Source organism: Pyxicephalus adspersus, chromosome 10 (assembly GCF_032062135.1).
Source record: "Pyxicephalus adspersus chromosome 10, UCB_Pads_2.0, whole genome shotgun sequence".
NCBI lineage: Eukaryota > Metazoa > Chordata > Amphibia > Anura > Pyxicephalidae > Pyxicephalus > Pyxicephalus adspersus.
The window spans coordinates 38,413,295-38,428,836 of record NC_092867.1 but is presented as its reverse complement, the minus strand read 5'-3'; the positions used below and the strand labels follow the sequence as shown (position 1 = coordinate 38,428,836).

Sequence of the window (15,542 nt, the reverse complement as noted above, 5' to 3'; positions counted from 1 at the left end):
AATAAGAAGACCAATACTGATAAATGCTTCATGGAAGAGGAGGGGGTGTCGATGGAGGCACTACATATCCCAGCAATAATGAAGAGGTAGGGGGTATCGAAGGAGGCACTACATGTCCCAGCAACTATAGAGGAGGAGGGGGTGTCGATGGAGTCACTACATATCCCAGCAACTATGAAGGGGGAGGGGGTGTTGCTGGAGGCACTACATGTCCCAGCAACTTTAGAGGAGGAGGGGGTGTCAATGGAGGCACTACATATCCCAGCAACTATAGAGGAGGACGGGGTATCGAAGGAGGCACTACATGTCCCAGCAACTATAGAGGTGGAGGGGGTGTCGAAGGAGGCACTACATGTCCCAGCAACTATAGAGGAGGAGGGGGTGTCAATGGAGGCACTACATATCCCAGCAACTATAGAGGAGGACAGGGTGTCGAAGGAGGCACTTCATGTCTCAGCAACTATAGAGGTGGAGGGGGTGTCAAAGGAGGCACTACATGTCCCAGCAACTATAGAGGAGGAGGGAGTGTCAAAGGAGGCACTACATGTCCCAGCAACTAACAAGGTGGAGGGGGTGTCGAAAGAGGCACTACATGTCTCAGCAACTATAGAGGTGGAGGGGGTGTCAAAGGAGGCACTACATGTCCCAGCAACTATAGAGGAGGAGGGGGTGTTGATGGAGGCACTACAGGTTCCAGCAACTATAGAGGAGGAGGGGTTGTTGATGGAGGCACTACACGTCCCAGCAACTATAGAGGAGGAGGGGTTGTCGAAGGAGGCACTACATGTCCCAGCAACTATGGAGCGGGAGGGGGTATTGATGGAGGCACTACATGTCCCAGCAACTATAGAGGAGGAGGGGGTGTCGATGGAGGCAGTACATGTCCCAGCAACTATAGAGGAGGAGGGGGTGTCGATGGAGGCACTACATGTCCCAGCAACTGAGGAGGGGAAGTTAATGAAGGAATTATGTATCCCATCACATTAGGAAGGCGTGTCAGAGGAGGCACTACATGTCCCAGCATGCCCGATCCAACACTCTAGGATTGGGGGGGTGCTTTCTGTCGTGCAGTGTTCCTGCTTGTAAATAAATCACTTATTATATCCCCCCATACACATAGCTCCGTAATATAACTCCCCCCGTACACATAGCTCCGTAATATAACTCCCCCAATACATATAGCTCCGTATTATAGCTCTGTATTATATCTCAGCAGTCACATGTGCTCTGTTTATATCCGATATCCCGCACAGCGCTGTCTCCCCGGACCGCCCCCGGAGAGGCGTGTCTAACAAGACAACTAATGAGGACACAACTTCGCTACTTTAGTCCCGCCCCCGCTCTGCCTCTTCACTTCCAGGAGTCAGAGCGCCGCGCCCCCCCTGCTGGCTCCCTGCTGCCAGTGCTGGCGCTCTCGGGACAGGTTGGCATTGTGGCAGCAGACAGGGCAGGAGGAGGATGCCCGGGCACCGCTAGCCGCATCTATAGAGCTCAGGCTGGACCGTGGGGCACCGCTCAGCACTCACATGTTCTGTGTCGGGGAAAGTCGGTGGAAGTGGGTCTGTGCACTATAAAGTAGCAGACTTTCCATTGCTGCCAAGCTGTGGCAGGCGATCGGAAGCCGAGGAGGGGGGGAGAGGGCTCCGAGCTTTGTGTTTTATACTCTGGAAGATCGCTGGAGGGGAAAGTGTGCCCGATACACCATGACTGCCAAACCGCTCCTACTGCTTCTCCTACTGGTCGCCTCCGACTCGGGATCCTATGTAGCAGGTAACGATCCGGATTATCAGCAGCCAGAAGTTGTGATCTGAAGTTAGGAGGTGTTGGAATATCTGGGGTCCCCTTGTATGGAGTCACCTCTACATCCATGGAGTAGCATTCACCTGCTTTATCTCAATCCACTTTCTAAAGCAATCTATTTCATGTTATGTGTTGTCAAGACGAGCAAACAATTGTGCTGATTACAAGGTTACATGTGTACTTTCCTATTTCACCTTTCTAACTGTGAAGGATGGGCTGGGTTGCTGCAGATTGATTTTTGCTTTATTAGATGAGTGCATGTAAGTGGCCATGACTTTATCTCAGCACATCTCCTATAAATTGTAGTGTATAGAGGAGCCCAGCATAGAGATCCTTTGTTATTTTCCTGATATTGTCATCCCTTCTATGATCACAGCCCAGATATGATTTCTAGTGAACTAAGTGTTGTGTTCAGTGGGCACCAATGGGTTGGAAGTTTGCAATGGTTTGGCTTCTTCCCATCAGTGGCTTGGAGTGGCGTGGTTAGAGCCGGATGGTTGTGTCATTGGGACAGCAAAGGGTCCGATGGGTGCAACCGTAGTACCCTTCAAAGGGTAATGTTGTCTATATGTGTGGGGTGAGGAATGGGAGAAGTTTGAGGATTCCCGGTGAGTAAAGTATTGGGGTAAGCTATTGATTAACATATGGGGCAACCTTTGTGGTTACTTATGGGGTAGCCAATTGGAAAAAGTATGGGGCAATCAATTGGGTGAGCTATGGGTGGTGTATGAGGGTTGCCTGTAGTAAGGAGAAAGCTTTAGGGTTGTTTATGGGTAGTGTTTGGGGTTTGCTTATTGGAAAGTATGGGTGTGATATGCATGTATGGGGTGACCCATTGGGTAACCTATGTGGTTGTTTATGGGATGGTGTTTGGGGTTTGCCTATTGGGTGGGATGTAGGTGTGACCCATTAGGTAAGGTGTTGGGAATGGATTTGTGACCCATTGGGTAAGGTGTGGGGTATGGAGTAACCTTTTGGGTAAACTATGAGGATTACCCATTAGGTAAAGTGTTGGAAATGGATGAATGGAGTAACCTATGGGGTGATCCATTGGGTAAGGTGTGTGGTATGATGTACTTATTTGGGTAAACTATGGGGATGACTTATTAGGTAAGGTGTTGGAAATGGATAGATGGAGTAACCAGTGGGGTGACCAGTTGACTAAGGTGTTGGTATTCTCAGATAATTATTTGCTCATCTTTAGGTAAATTGATGGTTGCCCTCCAATACACAATACGTGCCTCTACATTGGTGTTTAGGCATGAGCCTGATTTACAAAGTGCTCTCCTCTGTGCGTCTCATTAGAGTTTATTTTCTGTGTCCGGATGAATAAAGTTGCTTTGTGGTGGGAAAAGCGGTAATTGAACTAATTATGGCATTTGCCCTTCACATTGCTGGATCCTGCAGTGCTCTGCACTGACTGCTCATGTGGAAAGCAGAGATGATCAGGATCCCACTGTGGTTGTGCTGGACTGTCAGGCCGGTCCGTCCCTCCGGCTTTGAGCTTTGTGGGGTATTGTCACAACATAGCCGCGCTCATACACCAGCCTTTAATGGCTGCTTGGGGAATTGGGAACACTGATGGGTTGCTATAAGTTACTACAAATTCTTATTCCTGGCCATTGTGTAAGGCTGTGAGCATGGCTGTGCACTTATTTCAGTTTATGAAAAGCTATAATTATATCGACTATTAAAGTTTTTTATGTTTGCTAGGGCTTTATATTATTTCCTTGATAACAGATTATTCAGCTCCAGTTTAATGCTCTCCTTTTGGCTGTTTTTTAAACTTTCAGCATTTGGTTACTTTGATCCTTATGGCCAGTTAGATCTTCTTTTTTAATACTTCTTCCCTATATCTGCATGAGATCTCTCCATACCAAACCACAATGTGATGATCTGCTCAATCCAAGCCAGGGATCTGTGTGATGGTTGTTTGCATGCCGGCATACCTAATACTCTCTTTATACAATATCCACTGTCAGAAACCAAATCTCCTTTCTGCAGGAAATGATCACTTTGCATAAGATGCAAATACATGCCGGCTTCCAATACATGATGGTTTTGTATCCCTACCATTATTATTTCCGGACTGTCTGCAGAACTCGCAGGGATCATTCTCTATAGTTTATCCTCCAGCATTTTCATAAGCGGATGGAAACAACTGCGACCTAATGCAAATCGCCCTCTGACGTTGTAAGCTTTCAGGTTCATACATTCAGCTTGAGCTCCAAGCAAATAAGATAAACAGGTGTAAATACTTCTAATATGTAAATGATGGAGAGACGTGTGGTCTTGTTTAATAGTGAGGTGCAGAAATGTCTCCTGGTATAGTAACTCCTGTATGTACTACATGTTATAATCCAGGTACACTACCAATGTGATGGATGGACATGATAGTAATAGAGGCGTACTGTATATTAATCATTCGCTGTCAATATATCTTTATTGATTGGATAACTACTACCTACATGAAGGACAATGGAGCTGCTGCATTGTGGTCAATATGAGACAAAAGTAAAAAATCATTTGGCTGAAGCTTCTTCCACTGTGTCTGCTACATAGGTTCCAAGGATATAGCACAATGTCTTACACATTCCAACCTGCTTCTGTTCTGGAGATGTCAGGCATCTATTTCTTATAAGCAAGTGGCATTTTCTTTACATTGAAGTGAGGTTAATGTATGGTTGTCAAATATTGTAGTGGAGCAGTTATGTAGGGTTTTCCCATCTGACTACTGCAGGAAGGGGAAGAGCAATATTTGATGTTTAGGCAATTGAAAATGACTTTTTTTTTAATATATACACCTAGTAAGAAAAGAAGCTTTTGTTTGGTTATAAAAGGTGCACGTTCCAAGGGTATTCTCTATCTTTTAAGCATTTCTTGGTTAGCTATTGACCTAGAACATGTGTGTTAGAGATCTGGTATGGTGGCTTAATAGCTGGGAAAGTCTGGATAAGGGTAATGGATGTAAAGCAAACCGGCAAGTGACATTTCCAATGTGTCTGGCTAGATCTTCTCAATAAGTTGGCAAGAAATTTGACTTAATGTCTAATTCCATTGGCCAAGCTGTGATTGTGTAAATATCAACTGCCATGTCAGCTGGTCTTTGACATGGCAGTTGAGGAAACCACTTCCATGTTTTTGTTAAAAGCCCTTACAGTGTATGTAATTATTTGGGAGAGTTTCATATGTGTTGTCCTACTCATGCTGCGGGGCATCTTGGAGGCCACCTTGGCATGACAATATTTCTCCAGCTTTGTGCTACGGTCTGTCTTTAAAAACCAATGGTTGCCAAATCCTCGAAAAAAAAAGAAAGGGGTTGTACAGCTCTAAATGATGGTAGCCTCCAAGCTACTTGGTTGCGTCATTAAAGCCGAGCATAGACGAGATCTGATCAGCAGCAGTCGAGAATTAAGGAAGGGGAGGGAGGTTCTGGAGAACTAAACCAAGAACGGAGAATAAATCTTTCTTATCGTATGACTTTCATATTTTATTTGTGATTCTAAGTACGTTTCTGCCCAGAAGCTGTAGTTACACTTTAAATTTTAGGCATATCTATGAATCATGGACAGTTGGCAGCATTGCTCCCCCCCAATAAAACCCATGATTCACTTTGATGTTACTACAACATATCTTATAGTAAATGACCACCTTATCTTTCACTTCTTTAATACCTTCTAGTCCAATAGTAGTTATTAGCTCTTTTTAAAAAAAACACAAGACCATTAACCTGTTAATTATCTCGGCTGTGGATTAGTTGCCATAGCTATTTAATAAGGTTGCTGGAGCTTGTCTCTAACTAGGACTAGTCTAATGTGGAGTAGAAACAATTATCCTAAAACCAGTGGTGTGGTGTAATGTATTCCATGATTTAGCTGTGACAAATGGCTGTAATTGTCATTGAGATCTCCTGAGTACGTTTACTTTAGGGAGTAATCTCATACAGGGATTCTTGTTTGTGCTCCTGGTCAGTTTGTTCTCTGTTCATCCTGTTTTTTTTTTCTTTACACAAAGAGGATAAGTGATGGGATGAAGGGATACAAGTCTGAGCTTGCCCTTTAAATTTAATGGTAGCCCTTAGACCCCGAGCTGGCTTCCACAGGGGAGCCGGTAGACCCCAAGCAGACTTGCACTGAATATCCCATCTGTCCCTCTTCTGTCTCCTCCAGCATAAACTTTGTTAGTACATAAGTTTTCTAAGACTTCTGATTGGCTTCCATCCATGCCCCTCTTTCTTAGTTTGAGCTTTACTGTAGAAGGATTGCAAGAGGCTGATGTTGAATTCCGATAGAAGTCTGATTTAAATTGCTAAGAAATGTGGAGAGCAGCTTCAAATCATTTAATAGGAGAGTCTACAATCTATAGTCCAACTTTTGTTGTTGAACAACAATTCTTCAACCAAATAAATTGGCATTATTTTATATTTGCCTTCGGACACTAGTTGGGGACTATAGTCTCACAAATCATTCTTTGTTTAATTTAGAGTAAAAGTTCCTATCTGTTGGATTTCTATTAAAATATTTAAACAAATAAAGTCTTCATCCCGACTTATGGTGGACATTACTGTAGAAGTTCTCGGTTCTTCTGTTCGGCATTATTTACCCAAGGTGATTTGAGTGTTCTGCGTTGCAGTAGTTTGGGTGATATCTTTTGTTGCATTTGGTGTTCTTGTTACTCAATCAATCTAATTCATACTCTCTGTTAAAAGTTTATTGAAACTGATATCTCAATACAATGTTGAGAGCTAATTCATCACTTTCCCCCAGTAGTATATTCTGCATTGTAGACAGTTCTCTTTTGTCCCTCAACGCTGTGTTTGATGCTACTGACCCTCTTGTATGACTTGTGTTTAGAGTATTCCTTGTCGTCTTTTTGTTGTATTGTGGAATTCTCCTCCTAAATACCAATCCAGAACACTCATAAATGACCCCTTTTGTTCTTTAACTGAGCAGGCAAACAATCAATGACTTGCCCTCTAACAGTTTACCCAAATCTCCGTCACTTGGCTGGCCCCCTGTGAGATGCTTTGGTTACACTAAGAATACAATCAAGTTTAATAGGGAAATCTGACTGCTAGCACTGAAGATTACTCATAGCGAGAACAAAGATTCATTCATGGTAAAATAATAGGGTTGGAACCAAATAAAAATATATAGAGATATAGCCAGCAATTCTTGCAGTGGGATATGTACATGGCTGTCTCCGGGAGTCTGGCTTGTTATAAAAATATTCCCTTTTATTATACTAAACTACTTTTTTTTCTCTTGTATTAGAACAATATTTGCTTCTATTACTCAAAATAGCATTACATTTCTTACATAGTTATATAACAACATTGAATACTAGCTAGTTTTGACAGAATGAGGTATTAGATTATTAATGTTTTGTGTTGCTGTTGGTATCCTTATAAAGAATTATCCCTGCCCCTGTAACCACATAGTAAATGAGGAGGGGGTGGGGGGTAATAACCTTATTCTAAAAATAAGTATTGTTGGCTTCCTTGTTGGAGAGATTTTGCTTGTAATTTCTATATACAGCGAACTGTATAAGCAGCTGAAACCAACAACTGTAGGTTTCAGCTGCTTTTCACATTTCCCAACAATTCCCTAGCACTGGAATTCCACTGGGCACTGGGAATTTAATTACGTACAGCAGGATTTCTGAAAGGGATCAGCTTCTGCTACCTCCTGGATTTCCCGCTTCAGTGGTGTACCCTGTATTTAAGCCCAACTTTAGGATATTAACAACCCCAGGCCTGTGATCCTGATATACCCCCTGGTCACTGCATTTTTTTTTTTTTGTTGCTTTCGAATACTTTTATTTTACTTAAAATTATAATATGCAGTTGTGTGACCATTCCCACTTTATAAGATCATCAATAGTAAGACCAGAGATGCTACATATACACTGTGATGTGGTTATCCACTCTAGGGGCCACATATATGAGTAGTCGTGTCCTTTTCTTTTATTCACTTAGTTTTTAGTAATAACAGATATAAAACATTGAAAGTTTACAAAACTCAATAAATTCATCAGCCAATAGGATTGTTACTTTCACCTTGTCACAGGTAGAATATTTGTAATTAGTTGCTATGGAATTATTACTGTTTGTAGTGCTTTGCATAAATGTGCTCCTGGGAGAATACCTGGGACAGCAAACCTAGGAAGCAAATATAAACTGCAGTGTTTGTGCTGTATCTGTCCTTATTGTGTGCCTACCAATTGTGTCTTGGAAAATCATGCAAAAATGATTTTGAGGTGAACACAATTATTCCAGCTTTACTTTCACAATTGTACAGGTTCCCATACTGGAACTCAAATATTTATTCTGATTTCATTGCACACTGAGCCCCTCATATTAGAATCTGCAGAAAGTCAGATGAAGGCCACTTTATTTCCTGGTAGGAGGATGTTCAGCATTTTCTACCCCTTTCCTCCCCAACTCTAGGGATCATTATCATGGAATGGTTGGCAGGCAGTTAAATTGCTCTATAAACCCCTGCTTTACCACACTTATCTCTGGTGGCAAGCTTTTTACCCAACCCCTACTGGCCCCAAGTTCAACCCTCTGAATGTGAGCATGCCTTTTAGATGAGGTTAAAGCCCCTATGTCCACTTATTTTATCTGTGTCCATGGGGAGATTTACTCTCACTTCCTGATTAAACAATGAAACAAAGAGCCGGTTGCTACAGACCACACTTATCCACGTGACCTGCTTTATCCATCAGCGAGATGTTATTATTTCACCATTAGGGAAAACCCAAATCTGTTTGTATGACGATGGTATAATATGATAAGCAGTTTATCCTGTGTTTGTTCCTCCATCTACTCATCCTTCCCTGCTTCAGCACATCATTGAATTACTAAAATAAGATAACTACACTTGGCAACAAATCCGGAATAATGCAAGAATGTATTTCTCTATGTGGCCTCTTAAATAGTCTAAAATGAAATTTTCATATATTATATTTTCAGTAATAGTGCTTTTGTTTTACACTTGGAGAAACCGGATATTTATATATTTGCTGACAGCACACTTGGGTTTCTGTCAATTTTCTTTATTGCCTTGGTAAAGAATTATTAAATGACAAATGAATCGGGAACATCACAACTTTGTCTGTTTATTTATATATATGTGTATATATATATATATATATATATATATTTATTATCACTCCTCTCATTGGGTGCAGTGCATTTCTCCTGAGAACTGAGGTTCTCTTGAATAGATTGGGTAGGGTCCTCTTCTCTCCTCATGTGCCATAGTTTGTACTTGCTCTGTATGCAAGTGTATCTTTTGTAGCCCTTATGTTTTGTACAACACTGCGTACCATGTTGGCACTGTAACATAAAAGCTAATAACCAGTGGTGAGTATCTTATAACTTGTACACAGATCTCCCAGCAGCATCAGATATCCTAGTATCCAACAAATCTGGGAACATTGATTTAAGTATAGTACCCTCTGTTAGGCTCTTGTTTCTGTGCCTTTTAAAACAATAGTGAAACAGCAGTTTGTTTTTCAGAACAATAGCTAATTGCCCCTAGGGGCACTCCACCCCACCGAATATAGAGAACCGCCTCACTTTCTTTCTTCTGTCTGCTGTAATAATAGTAATTGCAAATTGTATAATTAGCTTGATTAATCAAGGATGCCTTTAGCAACAAGTTGGAATATTTGTTCATTCAACAATTAAACTATTTATATTTTGACAGCTCAGACAAATATTTAAACCCAAAACATGTATGCTACCCTCTGACAGTGGGGGGAAGCTGTGGATGGTTTAGTAGTTTTTGGCTTGTAGCCTATTGTTTGCCTTTTTTATCCAGTTGATATGTGCATATTCCAATATATTGGAAAGAGAAGCACACTTGGCACGTTTCTTTTTTCTTTTCTCCCTGTGTCTGTATGGCTATTTTATTGTCTTTTATTGTGTGTGTAAATATCCTGGGTGTAAGCGATTTCCAGCAGCCCTTGGTGCTCAGCCCAGTGTGATAATGTAATACATAGTTTGGTAACCTATTAAACAGGGGAATTTACAGTTACGTGAAGGGCAAGCTTCCCTTTCAGAATCATTACACTTCCACGGCTGAAGTTGGCATGGCGTGTTCTGTACAGCTCAGCAGTAACTATAAAACATGTTTCTTGTGCCAGGCTGCAGGCATTGCCCAGTCTAGCCAAAACGGCTCTCTTCAGTAGTCACATTTTAGTTCCTGGCTTTGGCCTCCTTTTCCTACTCCTGAAGCGGTTATGTTTTTTTGTGATGAATAATGTATACAGGAAAATATTCGTTATTTCTGCAGACACTGCTTTGTATTACGGTGGTTTATTACCCATCCTCAGCTAGGGCCTAGTATGAATGTTCTCACAGCCACTTGCTTTGTTATTGCACGCTGTCACTGATGCTGCAATAAATACAGTAAACAACCAGCCCAAAACTCCAAAGTTTTCTTTCTTTTTTTCTGGAATGTTCACATTTCAACCTTTTTTAGAACTGAATTGCTGTCTGACATTTCTTGTCCTCTGTTGGCCATTGGCGATGTAGAAGGAACCTCGGTACTCACTGGGACGGCATAGAATTGGATATGATTTTTAGGAGGCCCAGAGGGGTCAAAGTGGTTCTGTAGATCTGCAAGAGAACAAAAAAGTGGACCCACAGCCTGCTGGACTGGTAAAAAGCACGTTCTTTTACAGGGTGCTTCTGTTTCACTTTATATAGCAACCCATCCACAGCCCTTCATCCCTCCAGAGAGTATCATACATGTTTTGAGTTGCAAGGTGAATGTCAGTAATATTCAGTTTTTTTGATGGTTTTCATCTAATATGCATAGGAATCAGTGTTGGTAATTTAGATATTTAAAAATAAAAGGATTTTAGTAAATGACAATAATGGGAGAAAGCTGTTATATGATAATAAAATATTGTGGCATGAAATCATACATATCCATTTGAAAGATTTGTAGCCCATGATGTCTTTAGGGCTGACACATACATTCCTTTAGCCTTCTATATAGTTAGCATCCTAAATGAGCTCTGTATAAGTATGACAGCATTTTTATTTCTTGCGTCTTTCAGGCTTTGAGAAGCACTGCTAAGTGACGGGTGGCAGGGTGCAGAGTGATGAAGTGTTTTATGAGGTGGTAGAACACTGCACCATGATTAGATCTATGGTTAGACCTGGTGACCTAAACTGATGTAATTCCATTTTATTCCCCTCACTGCCGGAGAGGCCCACAAATGCGTTATTAAAACCACAACAGGTTTTGCAGACATGACATGAAGTGCCATAGAAACGCAGCCTTGGATAAGTTCAAAAAGCAGCCGGATAAAATCCAGGTTTTTTCCCCCAAAATAATGTCCTTGACATCACATAACTTCCACTGATTTGTTGATGGATGTTTTATACCAGGATCCCTACTGACCCAAGTCCCCTATGGCTTGATTTCTAGGTACTGTTTTTTATTATTATTTTTTTTTTACACTTACTTTGTCTTCTGTGACTTTCAGCGTGCTTCGCTACGCTCTAATTAGGGAGGAAAGAGACAGGGCTAGCCTATTTTTCTGACATGGCCCATGCTGACTGTAAGCAGTAACCTTGGATGTATGGATTTATCAAAGTAACTATTTTTACTGCTGAGTCAATAACACCTTGGTAAAAAAAAAAGTTACTAAAGCTTTTACCAAGGGCTTAGGGGAAAATAGATCAACAGAGTTGAACTTTTGAATAAAATAACATTAGTTGCAGATGAATGACTATGGAAGCTGTCAGCACATACCACATGCTTCAGAACCTCTAGGTTGAATGCTGTCAGTACTTTCCTGAACTGCCTAGCCTAAGCACATAGCACCTTACTATTTGACGTCATATAGTTATGTACTTGCCTATTCCTTCTTGACAATGTCTGGACCTACTCAGAGGTCCCTTAGGCTTTGTTGAAAGCAGTGGGCTTGGCACTTGACGAAGTAAAATATTTGTTTAAAACCAGGTTCAACCATTTATTCCTCAGACTTGCATTCCCACCCTGATATCCGCAGCAAAGTGACAACACTAACCGACCCATTAAGTGGGTAGGGTCATTTAAATAACATGGGGTATTGTACCCTTACTTACTGATAGCTCCCACAAATCCAAAAGTCTCCTTAATTCTCTGTGACAGTCGTGGCCTCCTCCAATTTACATCCTAAGGCCCAAAATCATCTCTGGACCTTTGTATTAGTTCAGCATAGGCACAAATGGAGCCTTACCTTTAAAATAGAGAAGCTTGGAATACAGAATCATTTCGTTCTGTTGGAAGTAATGGCACAAATAAAGCCAGGCCCAAAGAAAACTTTTTGGATCCAAGGATGTAAACACTGGAGGAGACTTTCACTGCCATGGACTGATCACCAAGCACCTAGTTGGGGGTTACCGTGTATGTACATGACCTTTCAAAATATGTATAGAACACAAACACCTCTTGGCACAATAAACAGAAAAAATTGTTACAAGTATGGTTTCCTTTGCCTAGGGGTCAAGATTTCCCCCTGGGTCCTTACATCAAACCTCCAAGGTTAATAAAGGGCAGATGCAAGTACATTAATGCTTTAACGCAGGTGGCCATGCTAGCAGTTTTGGGGCATTTAAAAACGGATAATAATGTCAAGAAGGTAGTCTTTCGGGAAATACCCTGAGCCACTTTGGCCTCCTGTTGCTCAAGTTTTGCTCTGTTCAAAGGCACAGACACTAGTTACTTTATGACACAACATGAACTACCGGGCATAAAGCTGCTACAACCCTCCAGAGGGACATATAAAAGTCCTTGCTTTGGACAAAAGTGCTTCTGGATGCACCGTGTGGCAGACCGTTTACAAGCAGAGTATGGAACGTGCAGGGGGGAAGATGAAGTCTTGGTCTTGTTACAATGCAGAGAACAACCATGATGAGTTCATTAGAGCAGATGTTAGGGCTGTAAAAGGTCAGGGGTCCCCGCTGTTTATCAGCCCCCCTCCCACATCCTCTGGATTACAGCAGTGGTAAAGTGAGTGAAAACATTTACTTGAGTAGTGCAATAAATCACATTGGACCCTTCTCTCCCCCAGCTATCTCATGTCATCTCAGCCCCTTCACTTCTCTTGTAAAGGGTTTTTTTTTTGTCTCCTTTACACTACACTTCATTTTAACAGCACAGAGGCCTGTACAAGCTCATATGTGACTCATGACAACAAAAGAGATTCATTAGCATCTCTTTAGCTATGTGGATTTAATGCACTTCGGTTATTCATGGAAAGTTGGTGGTTTTCGCTCCCCTTCACTTGGGCACAGCAGGAGGCCTTTATTCTTTGTCACACTTTGTATTTCTTCTGAACGCTCCTTTAAGCAATTCATTCTTCATTGCTTATTAATTTTAACTTTTGATTTTTTTTTTCATTCTTTTTTTCACATTTTATCATATTTTTTAAATGAGAGAGAAAAAGCAAGGATAGGAAGATAAAAGAATAATTAATCTGCGTTTATTGGATGAGGCAAGAAACTAGAAACAGGGATATACAATGTCGTCTAGCAGCCAGTCAGTTTGTATGTGTCTTTGTGAGATAGTTATTGATTATTATGACTTACTATACTTTGGGTGCCATTTTTGTACATTAAACATTGTTAATGAGGTAACAGTAAGCAGTTCAGCTGTTTGGTGGGTTCTATCATATGCCATCCTGCCAAACCCAACATGAAACTTCCACTTTCTTGAGTCTGTTCCCTTCTGATATGAATCATTTTGGCATGGTCTGTCCTCTTGGCACCTTTCACTTACATAAACAAGACTGTTTGGCCAAGCTGAATATTCCACCATCGTGGTTGTTCTACCAGGCCAATTACCAAAGGGCTAAGTGTATTGTTCTAAAATGGCCAACCATCCTCCTATGTCTTAGGAAGCAGGTGAACCAATTTTGGTAAATGTCAGGGGTCCTCAATACCAGTGCTCTAGGACTGAGATCTACACACATTTTTACCATTTCTATCAATTGGAAGAAAATAGGAAGACATGGTTCAGAAAAAGTCCAAGATTTTGGGAATTTGTTTTCCAAAATCTGACCTGTATGTGGTCCTCCAGCACTGGATTTGAGGACTCTTGTTTTATATAACGTTTGATTTTTTTTTTTTTTTTTTTTTTTTTACCGGCTGGTTCCAACTGTTATCAGGGCTGCGGAATCAGGAGGCTAATATTGTGTACGTGGAGTCTGCAAAAAAGGAAAGACTCCACAGCCCTGATTGTTATCTGCTGGTTGAGCAATGTATTATGAGAGTTCTGAAAATTGAGCTAATGGTAGCTTTTAAATAACAATGTAATCAGATTTGCTGGTGAGGCACGCTCTTGATACCTTGTGTATGGAAAGCCTTCATTAAAACACAACAAACTTGTTTCTTACTCTTTGTGAACTGTATGGTAGGAAACATTAAAACCCAATACTTATTATGTTTTATTACAACAAAATGACTTTTTTAAAAGTTTTGGTATCTTTAACTGCTTCCTCTGCAGCAGTGGATTGTGGGTAATGAAATGCATATGGTTTTTCCTTGCACACTATTTGATGTTTCTAGTTGCATTAACAGACCTGCTATATAATCCGGTGCCTGCTGTTTATTACCACTTCCAATGAACATCACAGACATGCTCAGATACGTCCAGACGACTGTGCTGACATTATGCATAAGCCATTTGTCATAATGTAAGGAGATATTGTAAATGCTGAAACTCAACATTTAAGGGTAACCATAGACATTAGACAACAGTTTAGCAATTCACCAGATCAGACGACGAGCGACTATTTTGTGTATACAGCAGATGTTATCTGCGGAGGGTAGAAAATCTTGTACTGGTTTTCTCTGATAGTTTACTGATTCTTAACTGTCACCTCTTTGCATGGACCAAACACTATTAGTTACCCAAGGTGACAACCTATGTAAAGTGTTGTTTTGGCTAGTATAAGTACCTAAGGGAGGGGCAGTCATTTGACTATATTGTGCATCAAAATGGAACAGCAGGGAATGAAAGTAAATGTTAGTATGTGACACTGGTGAAGCTGCCATGGAAGTGACCCAGTTCCCTTTTGTAGCCATAGCACATGTCTACATTGTATAAGGTGATACACAACTTTTTAGACTGGTTTATTGGTTTGGTGAAGGAATCGTGGATTTTAAAATACATTGGAAATCTGTAAAAGAAGAATGAATAGCATTATAGACAAATGCCATTTTTAACTTTGTAATGCATGAATTCATTATATAGTCAAACTAGCAAGTCAGATGTGAAGCACTTAAAAGTAAACCTGTGCTTTGTACAGAAAAGTATCTCTAGATTTATGTCAAAAAGCCAGTGAGTTTCTGCTAACTTCTTAAATGAGCTGACAAAGCTAGCTTTGCGTAACTGAAATCCTTAACATTGTTCAACTCTACTGGACTACAGAAAACCCTTCATTAAACTTATATTATTATTATTATTATTATTATTATTATTATTAATAATAATAATAAACAGGATTTATATAGCGCCCACATATTACTCAGGGCTGTACATTAAATAGGGGTTGCAAATAACAGACGAATACAGACGGTGACACAGGAGGAGAGGACCCCGCCCCTAAGAGCTTACAATCTAGTAGATGAGAGGGGAGATGAGCTAGGAGGGAGAACACAAGCAGGGGTTGCCGGTTAGACATACATGTAGACACAGCCATTAAGCACTCCTTTAAAGATGACAATCTAGTAC

At 40.9% G+C, this 15,542-nt stretch overlaps 1 protein-coding gene across 1 annotated transcript in view; it reads left to right on the top strand.

Annotated features, from left to right (window-relative positions):
* Window positions 1-1,425: 1,425 nt before the first annotated feature.
* UNC5B (unc-5 netrin receptor B) overlaps window positions 1,426-15,542 on the top strand; it is a 112,540-nt gene continuing 98,423 nt past the window's right edge. Inside the window, exon 1 of the mRNA XM_072423251.1 lies at window positions 1,426-1,770. Within this exon, the coding sequence (XP_072279352.1) occupies window positions 1,704-1,770 (67 nt within the window). The 5' untranslated portion in view covers window positions 1,426-1,703. The remainder of the gene's footprint in view (window positions 1,771-15,542) is intronic.